General features: G+C 41.3%; 1 protein-coding gene across 2 annotated transcripts in view; it reads right to left on the reverse strand.

Moving 5' to 3' along the window:
* Positions 1–6,326: 6,326 nt before the first annotated feature.
* The window catches only part of SLF2 (SMC5-SMC6 complex localization factor 2), a 30,432-nt gene continuing 16,132 nt past the window's right edge, over positions 6,327–20,626 (reverse strand). For both annotated transcript variants that reach the window (XM_082054499.1, XM_082054498.1), the window contains exons 9-20: positions 20,409–20,511; positions 18,876–18,951; positions 17,034–17,175; positions 16,475–16,583; positions 15,115–15,291; positions 14,448–14,545; positions 13,643–13,730; positions 13,027–13,149; positions 12,140–12,217; positions 10,313–10,399; positions 9,159–9,227; positions 6,327–8,040 (exon numbers count right to left, since the gene is read on the reverse strand). In XM_082054499.1, coding sequence (XP_081910625.1) covers positions 8,008–8,040; positions 9,159–9,227; positions 10,313–10,399; positions 12,140–12,217; positions 13,027–13,149; positions 13,643–13,730; positions 14,448–14,545; positions 15,115–15,291; positions 16,475–16,583; positions 17,034–17,175; positions 18,876–18,951; positions 20,409–20,511 — 1,183 coding nt within the window. In that variant the 3' untranslated portion in view covers positions 6,327–8,007. The remainder of the gene's footprint in view (positions 8,041–9,158; positions 9,228–10,312; positions 10,400–12,139; positions 12,218–13,026; positions 13,150–13,642; positions 13,731–14,447; positions 14,546–15,114; positions 15,292–16,474; positions 16,584–17,033; positions 17,176–18,875; positions 18,952–20,408; positions 20,512–20,626) is intronic.

The following is a 20,626-nucleotide window of genomic DNA, read 5'->3' on the forward strand; positions in this document are numbered from 1 at the left end:
AAAAAAAAAAAAAAAAAAAGGCAAGAAGAGGGAGCTATTAAGCAGGACAGAGTCCAGGCCAGCAGAGCGAGTGCCGCAGGGCTGGCTTAATGGGCTGCGCGGTCGCTGCTGTCCGAGCGCCCAGGCTGGCTGGAGCCAGGAGCTGCTCTCCCAGCAGGTCTGACTCAGTCCTTCTGAGCCCTGCACCCCTCTCATGGCCACCCCCTAAAGCTCCAGGGTCTGTGGTTAACCCTGCTCGTGCCAGCCTCCCCTGACGATGTTTTCCCTGCGTGGGTTCCCATGTGCGCTGGGTTCGGCCCGACCTCCCTCCCCAGCCCCAGCTGCATCTCTGCGTTGGGGAGAAGGTGAAACAGGAATACGGATAAAGCAGTCTGCCCCCACATCTCACGTGAAGGCTGCCCCGTCTGCCTCCTGCGGCTGGAGGAGCCCGCTGCTCCCGCTCTGCCTGCGCCAGCAATGTCACAACGTCACCCAGCTGCTCCCTCGCAAGGACACGTCCAAGGCAAGGGAGCGAGGATTTGCAAGACACCCGTCACGATCGTTTATTCTTGTCATTTCTGACCCTCAGGGTAAGAAGAACATCAGAGCACTGCAGGCACGAAACAACTAGCTTTGTAGGTCATATCAGCGTGTAAAGTACCATTAGGAACCACAGCACAAAGCATGAATAATGCTCCCTTTATTCTACCATCTACCTCAATGCCCTTTAAATAAGTGCAACTGGTTATTTATGGATGGGGTTTGTATGAGATGCCTGCTCAGGAACACAGGGCTAAAACAGAGCTGGAACAATAAGTTTGCTATGACCCCTATACACCAATGAGAGCAACCACAGGGTTGATGGGCTTAGTGATAGTCCAAGGGATGCTGGGCAAAGGAAGAGCAGGGAGACCATTGTAAATTTTCCTCATACAGATTCATGCCCTATCCATTAAACTAGAGCCATAAACCACATGTCCTTCTATGCCACCCTCCTCCCTGCAGGGCAGCAAAAACTGTGAAGGACTCCAAGCCTGGAAAGGGACCTTCAAGAACTGATCATATCACTCCTGAAAAGCCATGGACAGTCAACCTCAATGGTTTTCCTTAAATCCTTTCAGCAAATAATGACCTAGATTGCCAAAAATGATCTGATAAGGCAAAGGCAGCGAGAGATGCGCAGTGAGTCACCATCTCCCAAGCATGTTGAACTCCCTTTGGTCTCTGCAGTGACAGAAGCCACGCTCCCAGCTGGAGCAGGGTGAGGTTGCCCCCAAGAGGCAAATCCAACACAGCAACCAGAGAGGGAAAATGCTGAATTCTGTTCTGAAGGCACCACATAAGAAGATTAAAAAAAAAGTCCTCACATGCCCTTATTTTTACTTTGCCACTAGCTGCAAACATCTCTGGGTATGGTGGGAGGAGAGAGGAAGGAGGTCAGCTTCGGCGTGTGGTTGGTTGGGCGTTATTGTGTTCTGCGGGAGGTCCTGAACCACACGACTTGTTTTCCTGGTCTCCTTTGCAGTGTCATTAGAAAGATCAAAAAAAGCCACTGTTTTTTCTTCGGCCACATGAGACATCTGATCCCACACACCTTGCCTGGCTCCTTCTGAGCAAGGGCTGGCAGCACCTTCAACAGCAACGTGTGTCTTAGGAGCGCAAGGAGCGTCACAATTGCGGATCCGGCAGTTTGTGAACTGTGAGAAGGCACGATGTGAAATCCCTTGGCCATTCACATAAAGCGCACAGGCACCCCACTGTGCTGGCCAAAAATCCTGGTGCCTTGCAGGGGGCACAGGAGCAGGACAGAGGCCCAGGGCACCTCCCCGGCCACTTGCTCTCGCCCTCCAGGGATCAGCAGCCTGAAGCTTTCTCAGCCAGCGACGGCCACTTTGATTCCATAGACCCTGATGGATTTTTCTGCCATGAAATGCTCTTTGAACCTCTAAGCTTTTAGCATCCACAAGATCCTGAGGCAAGCAGATTCCCAGCCCGTCTCCTTTGGTTTGCTTTGAGCCTTCCTGCTCATAAGAGAACTACGGAGTCTGAAGCCAAATTACAAAGCACCACTGAATAACTTCTATTTACCCTTTTTTAGGCCATTTGATTGTTGAGCCCTCCATCTTATTTTCCAACATTACAAACTATTTCTGAGCCGTAGAGATGCGGCCAACTTACAGCCACTGCAATTTATTCCTGTCCTATACACACACATGCAGTTTCCCTCCCAAATGGCTAAACATGGGATATAACCTAGAATTTAAGCATTCCAGGAGCTGCTTTTCAAGAAGACACAGTTTAAATTCCCCAGGTGAGATGTACCCAGAGTACTCACTGCTCCTGTGCCAGGCTCCTGGTGGGTCCCTCTGCCCCGCTCAGCCGCAGAACATCAGAACATCCCCTCGCCCCCGCACGCAGCCCCTGCCGCAGCACCCCAGCTTACTGTCAGCTCCAAACTGGAAGCGTCATCTCCAAAATGACTGTCGCGCTGACTCCTGCCAGACTCTTAATTACGAGGAAGGCTGACACAGTTTCTCAGCAAACGGCGTTCGCGTACTGTGGGGAAAAACAGAATGAGGGCAAGAGGAAAAATGGGCTAATAAGAGAAAATCAACTGCAGGGAAAAAACACGTTGTGCTGTGCAAACTTTACCATAACAATGCTGAAGCCCCAAATATCAAAAAAATAGGTTAGAACACAGGGGAGACATGCAGTGTTCCATGAACATGGAGGAGAGCTGATATGCGGCGCAGCATCTCACCATCTTAATCCGCCAGGCCTCTCCCCGCAGGTTGGGTTAGAGCAAAGGGGACAGGTTCAGTTTCCAGCATGCAAATCAATGTGTCCGAGAGCCTGAATGATGTCGTCTGGAGAGCCCATGGCTGCCCTGCATGATTTACGCTGCTTTTATAAAAGCCTGCAGCGTGAATAAAGCATGAAGCTTAATGCCTAGCCATCCCCTCCCCATCGCCGAGCCTGGAAGCTTTAAGCTATTTTTATTCCAACCGCAGCCTGGTGGTCAGCCCAGAAAGGAAAGGGACCCCCTGCTCCTGCCTGCGCTCGAGAGCCAGGACTGTCATCTCCAAACAGGCTGTGAGAAATGAGAGCCCAAGACTCGGAGGCAAAGCCACGGAGGCTGCAAGCTGAGTCCCAGCTGCCAGTACGAGCTGCTCCGGTGAAGGACGCTCGCCCTGTAGCACAAAAGCAGTAAAAAACTATTTACCCTTTCTGCTTTTCTCTGCGAGGGCAAAGGAGCATCGCTCGCCCAGCTTCAGCAGCGCAGCGGTGAATGCAAATCCCAAGGGAAGCGCTGGGAGAAGGGTGTGTGAAAACAGCCCTGTATCCCGTGGCCAGGAGCCCTTCATACGCAGCATACGGGCCAAACCTGTCTTGAAAAGCTTCAGGTCTCCCCCCAGGCTGATGGCAAAGACGCCTTGATGACAATGAAGGGAACAATTCCAGTTTCCATCCCCTCCCCTATGACCTCCCCACAAGGAACTGGGAGGTGGCCGGGAAGCTGAAACACAAGCAGTACCTCACCATGCAGAGACAGGGGAGGCATTCGGAAGAGTACAACACATCTAAATGCTGCTTAAAAGTCACCTGAAAACACATCTTAACCAGCAGCCTGGAAGTGTGGAGACCAGCTTTCAGCACACAGACCAAAATACCACGATGGGAAGATATGAATGTTTTTCCTCTCTCATCACCCAGCCCTGCTTTTGATACCAGATAAAATATTCCCTTTCAAATTCCTGACTGCAAAGGCAAAGCAGCACTTGCTGAAAAAAGCAGCAGTCAGGCAAAACTAAAAGCACCTCCACAAGCAGAATACCTTCAAGGAATTTACTTTCTCTCGCTGATCTTCCCCATCAGCAGCCCACACCACTCCCCAGCACTGAAAGCCCTTTTCAACACTAGATAAGAAGGGGCCCCACCAGTAAAGCTGGGAAAATATCCACAAGGCAACACATCAAGGTATTTCACAGCCTGGGGGGAAGATGGGAAAATGCGTTCTGATAACTTAAACCACAAGGAATGAGCCAAATCCACTAATGATGGTCTGACCTCTCTGGGCAGCTCCTTTGGAGCTCCAAGGGTGGATCCCAGAGCAGCTGCCTGGGCTCCTACAACCTCATCAACCTCTTGCTCTGTCTCCAGGTTGTCTCCCGACACAGCACCCAGCCTGTCCCCGAGAGCCTTTTCCTTCCTGGGACACTGAAACAAGCTCTGGTGTGCCAGTGCCAAAAGCTACCCTCTGGGCACAGTGGGGCTTCCCCCCTGGGGAACTTTGGGCAAGTAGTTTCTCAAGAGCCTGTAAGCCCAAGGAACAAGTCCCCGGAAGTACCAAGGGCATGTCCAGCAGCACCCTTTCTGATTTACCCCTTCCAGTGGAAGAGAAAGTCACAGAGACAGTAGAAGCCAGTGGAAGAAAAAACAAACAAACATACCCCCAAACAAAAACAACAAAAAACCCCAAACCCATAACCCACAAAACAAACAAACCAATCAACTCCACCACCAAACAAACAAAAAAGAAAAAACAACAACAAAAACCCACAACAAAACACAAACCCAAGCCATACTACGCTATATATGCAGTTCTGACAAAGAAACATACAAGACCAGTGCTGGCCCTGTGGCTTGGTATATTCCTGCTAGTGATGAGGTCAGCAGAATAACCCTCTCTGTAACCCAGCTACCTCAGCTACCTGCTCAGATGTCCCAGCAAGCGGCAGCTCCCCCCAGCCCACATGCCCACCCCAGAGACCCAGAGCTGGCTGCCAGGCACTGCTGAGCATGGGCACCTTTGATGGAGACAGACCCGGCTCGCCTGTGCTCTGAAAATCACCACTGCAGTATCCAGCCCTCGTGATTAAAAAGGGTCTTTTTTCCACATTGAAATGCTACCACTAAAATCCTATCATGAAGCAATCTCACCGGTGCACTTCATGGTTGTTCCAGTCACCAGCCTTTCCCAAAGATAGTCTCAGCTCAACTATTAGCTTTGGGGACTTTAGAGAGTTCCTGCAGCCACAGCATCAGTGAAGCGTATGTGTCCTACTGACCTTCAGCCAGACCAACCTGCAAGCCATTAATCACTTCTGAAATCCCCATCCATTACTAAGTTCCACAACGGGCGCAGTGAGAATGAGATGTGCAAATAGTTTTGCTGGCAGGATTCTTCACCTTAAAGCCAGGAGGTTTTTTTAAGCCACACAGACACTTGTCAGGAAATCAAAGAAAAAAAAAAAAAGAAAAAGGTAAAGAGCCACCAATGTATATTTTATAGTCAGCTTTTAATTTTTTGTCCATGATTACTGCAATAAAGTGCACCTAATTTCACATGAAATGAGTCAAAATGGCTCTTAATACGGCCAACATAAAACCAACAGATAAATCTCAGTGCAAAATGCTTATCTGAAGACAACCAAAGCAGTTAAGACATGTACTGTGCAAACAGCCTTCTCCAATGCATGTAATTTCTGGGGGCCAGTAAATGAGTCAGAAAAACACAACGGCAGCAGGTTTGCTCTTTCATATCCAGGAGTCCCGAAGCAGCGCTCAGCTCGGCTGTCCCTCGTGGAGACTCTGCGGTGAAACACTGGGGTCACCTCCATAAGGACACTGATGAGCTCCAAGTCAAACCCTGTCTAGACTTAAGCAACTGGGGAATTACTACTCGGCTACAAAACAGATGGAAAAGTCCAGACAAAGCGGGAGGGGGAGAGAGATGGAAAATGCCAGGATGTATACACAGGCATTAAGCATGAAAACGCAGGACTGGCTGAGCTAAGATTTACTTCGAGATCTTCTCCATTTATAGTAAGCTAATCAGCTGTGAACCCAAGAACTACAGCATGTGCTGCAAGACTAAAATAGGACCTGCAGCCGTTTTTTTGTGAAACAGAGCCGAGGCATGCCCACTGCATGTAGGGACACTTAATTAGAAAAGCATGTCTGGTTTTATTTTTTCATTGTTCTATTAAATAAAAGTAAATATCAAAGTGGTTATTTTATCTGGAAAAAAAAAAAAAAAGCCAGCAGTTTCAATGTGCTTTGAACTGCAATACAAAAGCTGTTAATCAACCCCCCCCATCCTTCTTCAAAATATACACAACAGCAACTTCAACTTTACATGGTAAGAAAATATATACACATTACATACAGTAAACATTTTCTACAATTTTTTTAAACTTTATATGACATTAGTGAGAAAAAAATATAAACATTAATAAAATTACATACGATATATTCAACATAGTAAGTAACTGCTATCAGAGGAAAGGTTGATACACTATCAAACACAGGCATAGCAAAGGATGGCACGGCCATACCTACATAACATGACAGTTTTTTTAGCCTAAAGCAGTTCTATTGCCAAAGAAAGATACCCTTTGAGGTAGATTTTGCCAATTCTTAAATAACATGTTGAGATTTAAAAAAGGGGATTTTTTTTCCACCCCTGAACAATGCCACAAGCACAACTTTTGTTTGAACAACGGTAAGCCGATTATCCTGTGAAGGACACAGATGCCGCAGCCTTCAGCTCACTCTCAAGCACTTGAAATGAAAGACAAAATAATCAAGATGAATTTGCAAGTAAAATACCTTCCCTATAAGACATGTCCATCTTATAGCAGTTCTCATTTTGGAAAGTTCCAGGGAATTTATCATACAAGACAAGACAGGTAATCTACAAAAATTAAAAAGAAACAGTATTCTAAAACACACATGTTGACATTATTAAAAATCTCAATTGTTAAGGGAGCTCCAGTTGGTTCTTCTACCAAATACCCTAACTTTCTTCTTCATATATATACACATCCTACAGACAAACCACAGCGTGAGATTTAAATGATGGCATTTGCAGAGAGAGCACAAAAGGAGATCGCATCTTCCTTTGGGTATTTCACAAATAGCTCTTGGATCTTTGTGCACATACCGCACGTGTGGTGAGACTTCACACAAAGGAATTCAGATCTCATATGGCTTTCACAGTTTTTACACATGTAGCCAAATGCTCATCTCTTCAAATCTCCGCTACGTGTATATTTTAAGAACCACATTTTCTCTCTTTAGAGAAAGTGCTAAAGCCAGATATAGATTTGCTTGTTTCTTAAAGAGCAGTACAACAATACTACTGGTGTAATAAGATCTCATTTATAACTTGGTCTTACAGAATCACTTCCTGTGCAGTCATATTCACTGCATAAGTAAGTGTCTGAAGATGAGGAAGTTAAAACGAATGCATCGCTGTAATAACAAATTCAGTTTTGTCATTTGATAAAACACAACCACAGAGCAAAGCAGCATCCACTTAACCTGCTTGGGCACAGCCACTCTTAAGCTCTGTTTCCGCCCTCAAGTCAAAAGAAGAGCAGCCACTTGTTCACATGCAACTTCTGTATTTTGGTGGTGGGGCTTTTGTTGTTGTGTTTGTTTGGTTGGTTTTTTTTTTAGAGACATTGGAGGGCCATACCAATTCTGCTTTGCAGATTAACACAGGCAGGCAGTTCTGTTATTCAGCCCAGTTCTGAACGACTTGCTCACCTGCTCACAACAGGGGAGGTCTGACACTGCTCCTGAGCTCAAATCCCACGTCACAGGGCAGCTCTTTCCAGCCATCTAACACAATGCTTGCAGGTGTGTGCTGGCAAGAAAACCAATACATATGGTTTTCAAATACCTCTTGTGATTAACACTGGAAACGAGAAAACTTCCCTCAGCTTTCAGTATCATAAAGTATGTCTCGCCAATTCAAACAGGGCTATAAGAAATAGCTGGGTTTGGCGTTTTTTTTTTTCAGTTAATCCACTTCAATTTTTCAGGACTACTGTATTCGTAGTAAAAGCAATGTTAATCAAATTTGATCCTTGTGTTCTGCATATTTGCCTGAATCATGCTCAAGTTCTAACTCAGGTGACTGATTTCTTCTGTTCCGACCAAAGTGAAACCCCATTCATTCCACATCTTCCTTGATTTCAGAGGTTTTATGTTATTTTCCCTGAACTAGGCAAGATTTAATTAATCCGGCTCCCAGAAGTCATGCAGTTTTCCCTAAAGAGTAAAAACAAAATAGTAAACAAATCAGAAAACCAGTGACATAAGAGTAGGCAAGTGCTTCGCTTGAGATCACCACACTGTGTTGCAAGTCCCTAAAATTCTTTTCTAAAACAGTTGCCAGTTTCCCCATATGTGAATCAACCCCAAATATCTCTGAAAAAACAACTCTGAAAGACCTGCATCATTATCAACTTTCATCAATTGCTAAGTAGCTTCTGCAGTCATGTGTTATGGGTCTAATTCCCCCTTCTAGAATAGGAAACATCACATACACTACAAAGTGTCTTTTTTGCACACTGTACATTAATAGACTTTACAGACAAATGGTCAATTACATAATTTTAAACTGAAATTAATACTAAGCACATATGCGTAGTATTTCTATGTAAGTGATACACTACATTACTGGAATGATAAGCCTTTCTAAGACAGGTAGCTTTGTATTCCAAGGCAAGACTTGCACAATTGTTCTTATCACATTACAAAATAAACCTCACAACCACAGACTGGAAGAAACAGCTCTGAGCTCTCGCTACCTATCCCAGCAGAGCCAGCCAGGTATCATGAAGACAAATTTTAATGAGAGACTAATAATGACATTATTTACTATTGCATACTTTTATAGAGCACAAAAGGCTTTTCCTAATCACTGCATGAAATTTGACACATACAAAGGAGAAGGAGTTGTCAAGAGCCGTTAAACACATATGAGAAGATCCTTGGACTCAAGTAGTGTCTAAGTCCCAGGCCGCAAGGCCACAGCAGGAGCATCACTGCATTCCTGCCCCAACATCCTTTCCGAAGCATCTGCTAATGACTAGAATCAGAGACAGGCCCTGTGACTCGACTCAGTACCAGCATTTTAGTATATTACACAAACCATTTACAAAAGCAGCACTTTTAAGGGTAAAGACAAAACCTTGATTTTATTGAAGCCAGCAAAGTAAGAATTTCAATTAAAATCTGTTCTAATACATCTAAGCGTATTCCACAGCTATTCTTTTAAAGGTATTTTTTTCTTCATAAATGGAATGTGCTATTTTCAAATGGTAAAAAAGGAGTTAAACGCACCCTGCAATATGAAATAGAGGAAAAAGGTTTTATTACAGTACCTGAGTAAGCCGAGTGGTTTGTATCATATCTTGCCATTTGCCATATATCCTAGCAACCAAATCTTTTACCTAGAAATTCAGATTGATTAGTTTAGCCACTTAAGCTAAAAAAAAAATCATGTCCCCTGTCTCCCCCTCATTCCAAACCCATAAAACCCCAGATAACCCAACACCTGAAGTTTACTGTGAACAAACAATTTTACAGCTGGCACAAAGCATCATCACCTCAACTCCAACCAGATACCTGTAATTTGGGACTCTGAATTCAAAGTCATGTACTCCACACAAGCACATTACAGGCACATGATTCCCCTTGTTAAGTGTTTGGAATCAGCACACAAGTCTCTGGCCTCCAAACACCCACCTCATCCTTGGGGTGAGTGAGGTTTGTTACACAAGTCTGATGCTACCTAAAAAAGGAGCCTGTAACTGCCATCACAAAAGCCAACTATGCAGCACTGCCTGCTTCTGAAATAAACTCCTTACACATAAAACTGTGTTTTTTCATAACCAGGCAAAAGTAGGTGTTTAATCCAAGCCATTCAGAACTGAGATCTGCTTCATATGCTGTGTTAAAACCTAGCACAGTGGTGTCCTCTGGAAGCTACTGTACTATTCCACAAATGACATGATGGGGAAAAACAGGAAGATTTTCCCCTCTCAGTGCAAGGGCTGTAGAAACAAAAGTGAAAGCAACGCAAGATACAAAAATACAAGGCAAGATTAATTAACTTTTTAAAAGGAACTATACTCTGCTAATCTGATGGAATGAAAAATAAAAATGCCCTTGAGAGGTAAGGGTGCACCCAACTGTAAATGTTTGATTTAAAGCTGAAGAAGCCAAGGTTTTTCAGAGTTGAGGTCAGTCACCATCACTGATCTGATGTGGCTTGCTACAACGGCATGCAAAGCGTGAAAGTCAGGAAATTAGGACTATCATTAGCAAGCCCAACACCACAAAGCAAAAAACAGGCAGAGAAGTGATGCACAAAGAGACACGAGGACAAAAAACAAAAACCAAAAAAACCCAAACAAACCCATGAGGCACTCTTAAAATTTTCAGGGCTGGGATGAAAGAACAGTGTACATCAAAAAAGCTAAAAAAACACCAAAAACCCTAAACCAAACAGAAGTCCCCAACTTAGGTGTCTTACCTTAGTTCGATAGAACAGCCTTGCATCTTCCCTAATATCACATTTTATGTGCTTATCTAAGGCACCACAAAGCTTCAGTAAGTGTTGCTAAATAAAGACAAAAAAAGTACACAGCTATTTAAATTCTCCATGTCAAAACTAAAAGATTTCTGCAAATATTACTTCAGTTTAAAAATTATAGGCTTCAATTTGAAATTTTCTCAGAAATACACAGTAAGGAATCGGGAAAACAAAGAAAAAAAGAATCACAAGACCTTCTATCAGTTACAGTAAACCAGTTATAAGAGCTTTAAAAAGTAGTTACAAGTACAGCAGACCTATACATCACAAATTTTCAAGTGCCTACTGCCTAATTTGTAAATCCTTTCTGTCCCCAAAGTAGCAAGCACAGTGCCATTCACATCTTTCACCAGTGAAAAATAGTTCTGAAGTTACAATAGCTAAAAAGAACCTTTTCAGTAATGATGACTCCTGCCATTTTCTTTTGCAGGAATTCGCTGAGCAGGTAAAACATATCCAAGGTTTATGTACTGATCTTTTATTTCTCTCTAAATTTCTCATTAATAAAACAGTTTTGCAACTTCATCATCTCTTGATAATGGCTCCCGAGATCCTTCACATTCTGTCTTTCTTCATAAAAAAAAAAATTCCATTTTGAATCCCTCACTGAACAGCTGCAAAGAGGCTCCACTCTGCACAATGAATGCTGAAATTTTACTTATAAACATTTGCTGGTGTCTCAAGATCATGACAATTTAGCCCATCTAAACTGGAAGAGGACCAGAAATGAAACAGCGATATTGATTTTATACAAAGTCTAGCCTGCACAATATTAATCTACTGCCCCATTCAGCCACATCCCTCTTGCCACTTGATGGCTACCAGGCCAGTGAACAAGAGAGTCCATCTTCATTCAGAAATGCAGAGACACTTTAAAAAAACCAACACACAGAAAAACAAAGCACCAAAAGACTAAACACACACAAATACACAAAAAAAATGTTGACATATCTTCAGAATGGCAGTTGTAAAAAACAAAACTCAAAAGATCATAATGATATAATTACTTTCTTTACCAAAGATGATTTTGTTTCAGATTACACGCTGTGATCATCTTTTTGCATTGAGTAGGGCACTGAGACACGTAAGCCCTGGAATGTAAGCAAATGTTACTGCTTTGCCTCTCTCAAGCAGTTCATACGACAAATTTCTTAACAGCCAAGAGTGATTCCACAGGGCAGAAGGTGCACACAGATACCTGGCAGCAAGCAACTCACACCAAATGATCACAGAAATCTGAACAGGATTACTGAGAGGCAAAGCAGAAGGTATCACTTAGTGGATGTTCACATCACATGGTGTAAGGGAACTACTGCAACAGAACAGAAGATACTCAGTCCCAGCTCTCACTTGCTGCAAGGCTGCACTCCAGCACAGAAAACCATGACGTGTTTGACTATATTTTACCGGATATTTTCAAAGTGTTTTTCTTCTAGGCTGAAAAATTTCAACCCTACTTCAAAAATTCACAGGACCATTGGGCTTCTGTGTTGGGTTAATCTGCAGTTACTTTCTGATAAAGATTAACACAATAAATGTTTGCCGATCTGCAGCCTTATGTTTTGAGGTAATTCCTTTGCAGAAATGCAGAAGAGGTTTCTTTCTCCACAGTAAGTACAGAGAAAGCTCTCCTGCATTTACTTTGCCCCAGAACAGATTTTCCCACTGGTTTGATCTTCTATCACATGATAGCTCTTACCAAAATAGACCAAACATGCATGATAAAGTCTTCTAAAATCTAAAGATCTAACCACTGAAATTACTTACCCTTTGATTAGAATTTACAACATCAAAGAAACTAGCTTCGCTGACTAGATGAAGAAGGATGTAGAGCAGGTAGTATGCCTGGAGAGAAATCAGAACTTCAGCAGTCAAAGCACAATCATTACTCCTCCCATCTAGATACAGCACTACCTTTGCTTTCTGGAATGATTCCACCAACTGTCAGATCAATGGACAAGTATGTCTACACATTTGCCTAAATAACTAATTTGAAACGGTACATTCATATGTTAGAAACATTTAAAACCAGTTTTAACATTGTTTTAAGTTACCTAAGTAACAAAACTCTCTGTAGTTTTAATCACTGAAAATTAAATCCAGCAGTTGGCTTTATTTTCCTCTCATCTGCACCTAGATCAAAATACTTGCTGAGATTTCATGATAGACTCCAATAACCAAAGCAATATTCAGTTTCTGGATGGATACATGGAAATACCAAATCTTTTTAATACTTGTTTACAAGAAAAAAATTCATAAATGATTCATAAATCTCCTTATGAAGCCTGTAGGTGAAGGTCTGGCTCAGCAGCACAGTTTCCACTGATTACATCAGAAGGGACGGAGGCTGGTTCTCTGATTACAGACAACAGGACTCAAGACATCCATGTGACTTTGCTATGAAGAAAATCTGGTGACTTCCCTGTTTGTAACACAGTCTAATACAGGTTCCTCTGTCACATGCTACTTATTTCCTTCCTCTGTGACTATAATAAAAATTGAACATGAATAGTTTTTAAGTCTACAGCTGAACAGCAACAAAATTGCATATGTACAGCTCCATGTACAGAACTGTCCTCAGTTAACAGAAATTAAAAGAAACATCTTCAAAATTGTAGATGCATAAAAAGACAAATGCACTATCAGCTTTGCACCTCCTGTTCCAGTTCTGTGTGAAGGTGATCTCCAGTGGCACTCTGCTGCTCCAGCCCCTCTCTCATCTTCTTCAGCAGATTAGAAGGTTTCATGTACACCAGATACTGATGGAGAAGAGACATCTACAGATACAAACAGTAACAGACTGTTTTACTGGCCATGGAAAACTAGAAACCAAGTGCCACTACAATACTATTTGCCCACTAAGACAAGAATATAAAAGGGATTTTTCATTAAAATGGAAAATGCTTTGGGTGATTTTTGACTCTCCACAAACTAATGTGTTTGTACGGTGCCTCATTAGAAGATCAGCCCTACAAAAAGAAGTGACTCTACATGAACACCAAAGGAAGACCGAAAGCAGCGCAGACCTCTTTCCAACGTCTAAACCAAATGCTAAGGCACATAGAGAACACCGCACTTACAAGCTGCAGAACATGCAGGTTATACAGATCTGCAAATATACTTATTATAATAATCTAAACTAAAAATTACTAATTGGTCATTTTGCAAGGTTCTTTAAAATACGCTTACAGTACTAAAACACAAAACAGATTCAAGCACAAACAGTATACACACTTCCTAAATTTTCAACACAATGCATATATGCTGTACCTGCTGGTCACTGTCATCAGGTATTCCTATATGCTGTTTATTAAGCAGCTTTGAAATTATCACTAGGCTGAGACGTCTTCTTACTTCCCTGAAAAACAATTTAAAAAATTTATTTCCTAGACAATTTCTTAAATCCACACTGTTTCTACAAAGTATATGATGCTAGGCACGGCTTCCCTAGAGATAAAGTTGCCTACAACTATTATATTGGATTATCTGAATTAGGTGCTATTAAACTAGTAAAGAGGCTAGTAAAATATAAGTACCCTTAACTCACTGCAGCTTTTCTTCTGCACAAGTAAACACTGATGGATGCTTGCCTCCAAGCCTGAAATTGAGGACCCAATTCATTCTCCCCACTCAGATTTGTTATAATTAATTCATTTCAAGGATACAGAACTCATAACAGATTGACACTTAAAAGCAGCCATGAATCACCCAAAGAAAATGTAATTTTTTGGTCATTCAGACAAGAATTAGAATAGGTGATGGATGTCAGAATCTGAAGTTGTTAAGCCTTTTTTATTATTGGGTTCCAGGAAGTGTGCACCCTGAAAACTACACATAAAATGTAAAACAACCCTTTTTTCTTTCAGCAGAGGTGATCGAAAAGCTACATATACACAGTAATAATTGCACATACATCTGTAACGTAAGAGAAAACCCAAATATTTTTTTTTAAGCATTATATAATACCTGTTGCATTTATCAGACTTTGAGGTTATACAAATATATCAGCTGTTAATGATACAAATAAATTAGCTGTTAATGATGCTGCATATTTCTGATGTTACACTGTCATTACCGTCCACGTATTATCCAGCTCGGGACCAGCTGAACCAGCCACAGGAGATTATGGTGATGACTGGAGAGTTCACTCATCGCCAGGCAGAGCTCAGGCATCTTTAAAAGAACAATAACAACAAAAAAATCCTGAAAATTACTGAAGAACGGATCTAGTGGGCATTTTCTTCATTTGTAAAGGAGTACACATTACTCCCTAGAAACATACACAATATAAATGTTAAAAGGAACAGGCCTAATAAGAGATGGTGTGCACAAAGACATTTCTGCATTGCACCTATAATTAGGTCTGATAAATACTATTTTACAGTCAGGTTGTTGATATCAGATTGCTTTTTATGACATTTTATCAGCTTAGTGCAATCAATCCTTCATTCTTTCAGAAAGCCAGTTTTAAACATACAGCTATTTTAGTAAACACATGATAAAGTCCAACACAGCAGTCCCCTTGCAGAAGAGGACAAGAAAGCACATCATATAAAAATCCTCTCAATATACCCACCCATCTCCCAAATCTCACACAAATCCAAAGCTCCAAATTTGTTATTACATTTTCAAGCAGTGTTTTTATGATATGTCAAGAAAAAAATGGAAACTTCAAAACAGATGTTTCTTGAAAATTAAGTTGTGGTTTCATAAATCTAGTATTAGACAGTTATTTAAGTTACCTTTGTAGCCCAGTCTTTTATACTTATGAGAAGCTTTACGAAAAGGCACTGAAAATCTATCAAAGGAATTTGCTTTAACTGTTTCTCCAAGCTTATTTTAAATAGCAATAGAAGCAGCAGTAATATTTCTTGATCGGTATATCCACCTTGAATTACTGTTGTACAGAAACCTAGAAACTTTAAAAGAAATAAAAACATTAAAATCTGAAATTGGTTTAGCTTATTTTAAAGCATGACGAGAGCTTAAGTTTTCCACCCTCACATTAACATGTACCTCACATGATATATTGTTCTTGCAAAACCTGTGTACCAACAGCTCCCAGTAACTGCACTTTATTTTTCTTTTTACTTCTCTTGGAGGCTCATCTTTTGAGCAATGGCAATAGTCCCTGGACATTACAGGAGTAGGAACAATCTTCTCCACTGCACAGATAATCCTCATCTAACCAAAAGACTGACAGACTTTCTAAATACACAAGCAATACTCAAAACATAAATGAAGAGATTTTTCCCCACCAAAGTCTTATCAAATGGGTTACTTACAATATGGGATGTGTGTGTGTAAATGAGAACACAAATTAATACAGTGTTAATTCTGTCTCTAGCGGAGGTGCTCCAAGTGCGTCCTCTTGAACAAAGTGTTTTTACAGTTAAAAATCTCTAAAGAAATTATGTTAGGAGGATTCAAATACTTCTACAAGGAACTCTGAAATCAGCTAGAGAGTCTGTATCTTCACCATACAACCTTTAATCACAGAGAACTAGCCTGTGATGTGACCTGCACTCATTTAGCCTGTGGTCTCACAGGGCACAGTGCCTGATCTAAGCGCTCAGCTCCACAGAAGTTGGTCCCAGCTCCACCTGCCCCCTGTGAGCTCCCACCTCATTCATGCCGTCCTGCCCAGGGACTGACCACTTAGCCCTGGGAGCTGCACCAACATCGATGCAGCACAAAACATACCCCCCAGTGTCAGCTCCCCTTCCCAAAATGGAACATAGAAATGGATGGTTTGTACTACATGAGGGAGCAAAGACTTTTGATAAAGTGCTACAGCTGGAAGAGAGGCAGCAGAACTGTGCAGTTGTGAGTGAAGCCAAGAGAAGCCAGGAAGAAAGGAAACTCTGAAGTTGGCAACAAGCCTGCAATAATCCCTGCTGAATGTGGAACTGAAACCCTAAGACATCATCTACTCACAAAGCATGCCTGGGACTGGATTAAGACATGAAGGTTTTTGCTAAAAAAAATAAACCAAAGAAACAAAAAAACCCCACCAGCTTCCCCCCAAAAACAAACAAACAAGAACAAATAAATAATAATAATAAAAATGCACAACTCCCACACTAACTGGAGTTCTCTCACCTTAATCACATTAATTAAATTGTTTTCTGGTAGAGTGGAGAAGGCTGGACTGGCAGAGGTTAGGTCTCCGTTCGGCTGTTGTTCACTCGCTGTTTCTTGCATCTGACTTCTAATAAAAGAAACACTAATCTGAGCAATAAATCACAATTTCAAAGCCCACAAAGGCTTATTTGCATAAAACTGAAGAAAAAAAACCTTTGCGTTTCAAAATGCCTTCAAATCCAAACAATCCTCAGTTACAGTGCACAAACATCTGTCTTAACTTACAACCAAGCACCTATAATTCTACCCAGCTATTTACACAACAATGTTTGTAAACCTCCGATAGGAAGGTGCAGGACAACGGACAATCCTCTGGTTTGACAAATCCTTACCTGGCAGGCATTGTTTAATGTTCTGGTTTACTCACTCTTAGTAAGACCTGAGCTGAGAATTTAAAGAAGAGTATGGCTTGATGGAAGGGAGGGGAAATAAAGGAGAAACTTCTGATTCTACATTTTAAGCACAAGACTTGCTTTCACAGGATCTATGCAATAAATATCAAAAGGAAGACACTTACAAAATATCACACTCGTTAAAGCTGGGCTGAAGATGCTGCAATGGAAAGAGAGATCTAAACGCAACACCCATATTGACAAAAACAGCTGACACATCAGCTAGTGAAGGAATCCATGGCTTAGACTGTTCATCGCTGATGGAAGCTACAAGTAAAAGACATGGAATGGATTAGTTTTAAATTTAGTTATTAGCATTAGCTCCTTCTAAAGGAAATAAATAAGCTCAGTGGTTTGCACTAATTCTACCAGCTACCAGAAGATTTGGTGCATTGAACGATATTTTCAGAAGCACGAGGGGAAAAAAAAACAAAACTAGCCTAACAGAGTATTTTATGCTAGAGAAACATCTTGCCTATGTAACAGAAGAATTACTTTAAAGTTCCACCCATTTTCCCCTCACAGCTCTCTTTCATCACAACCAGCAGAATACACAAGCAGGCAATATTTACTTTTCAGAGAATATATAAATCACTGTTCTGTGTAGATACAAGTGAGAGGGTGTTAAAACAGTGGGACTGGAAGTGTAGCTAAATGAGCTTTGAAAATAGGTAAGGTTTCTAGAATAGAAGTGCTAAACAGATGGAATTCACCTATTTGACAGAAATGAACAATGCTCGTTACAAGAAGGGCTGGTTTGCGTCTGAAAACTATAGAGGATTCTCCATAGGACAGTAAACTAGCAAGGTAACATGAAACCAGATGCAGCGTTTTCCACTAGAATTCTGAATTGGGTCAATTTCACGTTTTAGAGCTAAGTTTGTAAGAAGAAAACAAATACAATGGAAGGTAACTCTCAGGACACTGCAGGTTCAGATCTCAATGTTCAATTCACTAAAAATCAACAACAAAAAAAGATGAATCCTTAGTTAAGCACTGGAACAGAATGTCTCAGAATGGTTTAAAGACCCCACATTTGTCAATTTTAAAGTGGTTAGGCAACTTTCCAGGAGCAATTGTTTGATCCTGCTCCAAGCTCAGAGATCTGCTGGGATCTCTCCCAGCCTTAATTCTTTGAATGCTCATTGATCAGCTTGAAATGTTCATTCAGAACCAACCTTAAGGCCAGCAAAGCACAAAATAAAGGCAGCTACATTCCCTCTCATATCATCTCAGTCAGATGTCAAACAAGATTCAAAAAATGGGGGACAATTTGGACAGACCCGAGCAAGTACTTCAAGAGAACGACATTACTTTAATGATGTTGATAGGGCAGGCTTCAATGAATTAGTGATTTTTGATGGATCTGAATAGAAGGAAGACATGAAGAGCATACAAAGGAACTTGTACTAGAGAAGCATTCGAGAGAACAGATGAAGGAAGGCAAAACACGTAAGTCACAAGTGGGCTGAACCAGAACCCTGGAAGTGGTTTTGCACAGGTGTATGATCTTTTCACTTTTACCATTTATCTGCAAAGTAAACTATGCAGTGCTACATACTGGGCATGACTATGTGAAAAACCTCTTATAGCCCTTAAGCTATGAAATGAATGTCTGCATTTTCCAAAGTAAAAGATGAAAATGAGAGTAAACTTTTGAGCAGACTGGGCTCCTCTTCAGGTCAATTCTACTTGTGAAATAACACAAATGAGTATAAAAGGCTCCGTACCAGATGCACTGCTTTGCAAATACATGCCAGGACATGCCATGGTACAGCTTGCACCCACCCAGTGAAGACCAGCTCCTAGCAGTTGTGCATTATGTCAGTAACAGAAGAACCTAAAATCATGCCAGAATCTCAGAATGAAGCCAGTGCCTTTTACTTCCTCCTCAATACCTTTCTATACTTCACCGAAGGGAAATGCCTTCATTCAAGTGGTGGCTTTTCCATCTTTCAAATACTCACCATTTTTAAGTGTTATTTCCATCAATCTGTCTAAAATCTGGGTGGAAACACAATAATCAGGATGAACAGACATCATCTGTGGAGAGAAAAGAAGTTACATGTCAAACACTAAGTTGCATGATGGCATCACTTTCCTTTTAATTGAAAAAAAAAAAAAAAAAAAGACACAAACCAAATCCAATTCTTATGTAAAATAAAATAAGAAACTGGAGGAGGGGGGGTGGAAATCCCAAAGCCTCTAAAAAAGGATACACCAAGAATAGAATACTGTGAACATGAATTATTTCAAGTAGTGCATAGATTATATTAATACTTTAAAATTAATTATTTGCATAATCAGAATGCTGTAATCCCACATTGAATCTGTTGGTTCTTAAGAAGGTACTGAGGCTTAAGTGAATGGAAACTATCATGTATCCCTTTGGAACACATTTGCACCCATGATTGAATTGAACTCCTTGATCAGGAGTGGGGGTCACACACAGTTAACTACAACCTCTTTCACTCATGGGCAAGTTAAGCATAGGCAATGCTAAACCGAAACAATAAATTATTTGTTTTTCAAAGAACTCTTAACTACAAAAATAGGATTATGAAGTACAGTTCAGGTTTCCTGGAGCACTTCATTAGCTCAGCAAAAAACCCTCAGTTTCCTGCTCTCTAAGTGAGGTGAATTGGTTCACGATTCTTCCTTATCAGAGGAACACCAGGGCTGACAGAAAGGCTAAAAGGCAATTTTTTACTGGCTGGAGGGAAGGACATGGAGGAGCAAAATGTCTCCCTTCCGGCAAAAGCAGAAAGCCATTTAACAGATGAAGGCTGCAATTTCACAGACAGTCCAGCTTTCTTTTTTGTTTCAGGCACAGTTATAGCGTGGTAAATGATAACAGAATGGAGACTGATGAAGGGCATTTTTGTGAGTAACAGAACAATGTCAATTTCTGAGGATTTAGACAGGGACACAGACATCCAGAAAGCAGCCAGCCATCACACTTCCTTTGAGAATGGCTCCAGACTTTCTCCTGAGGCATAATGCCTGACTTTTTCCAATGAAAATTATCTGATAATGCAGGTATCTCTGATAATTTAGAAGGTGATATATGCAGAAATGGTACTCTTCCATACTGCAGCAAGTTTGGGTTTTTAATTTGTTTAAGGGTGGAAGGAAATAAGATTAACATAACAGTGTGATTTGACCCACACTATTACATCCTGAAATCTCTTCTTACTTAGCATGTACTGTGCCCTTTTCAAATGCAGTAACATGTATGAAGATAGACAGGGATGTGCAGCTCTGCAGTCCCTCAGAGTGTCAAGAAAAAGCTGTGTCTACTGTTTTACCCTTAGTGACAATCAAAGTATTTCAGACTGGATAACAGATCAGAACCCAGAAAGAAAGATTTTTAGATTTAGAAGTTGTTAACCTAATGCAACAGGTTCACAAACTTGTTCTGATTATTCCTGATACAACTGGCTTCCACGAAGAACATTATACCTGAACAAAGTATAACTGCATGAATAATACAGTCTCACCTGGAAAAGCCACTTTAGAATTGGTATGGGACACAAGATACAGCTGTAAGCAGAACTTAGAAAGCCATTAATAGCTAAAGAAAGCTGCTGTGCTGCACCAGAACTGCAAGACAAAGATGGGGATGGGGAAAGAGGAGAAAAATCAGTTAGTGGTTGAATCAGCACTTTCACAAAAGCACAAGAACTTCCCTGCTCGTCAGATCATCAACAGCAAAGAT

Source organism: Streptopelia decaocto (assembly GCF_964273445.1).
Source record: "Streptopelia decaocto genome assembly, chromosome: 5".
In the NCBI taxonomy this organism is placed as follows: domain Eukaryota; kingdom Metazoa; phylum Chordata; class Aves; order Columbiformes; family Columbidae; genus Streptopelia; species Streptopelia decaocto.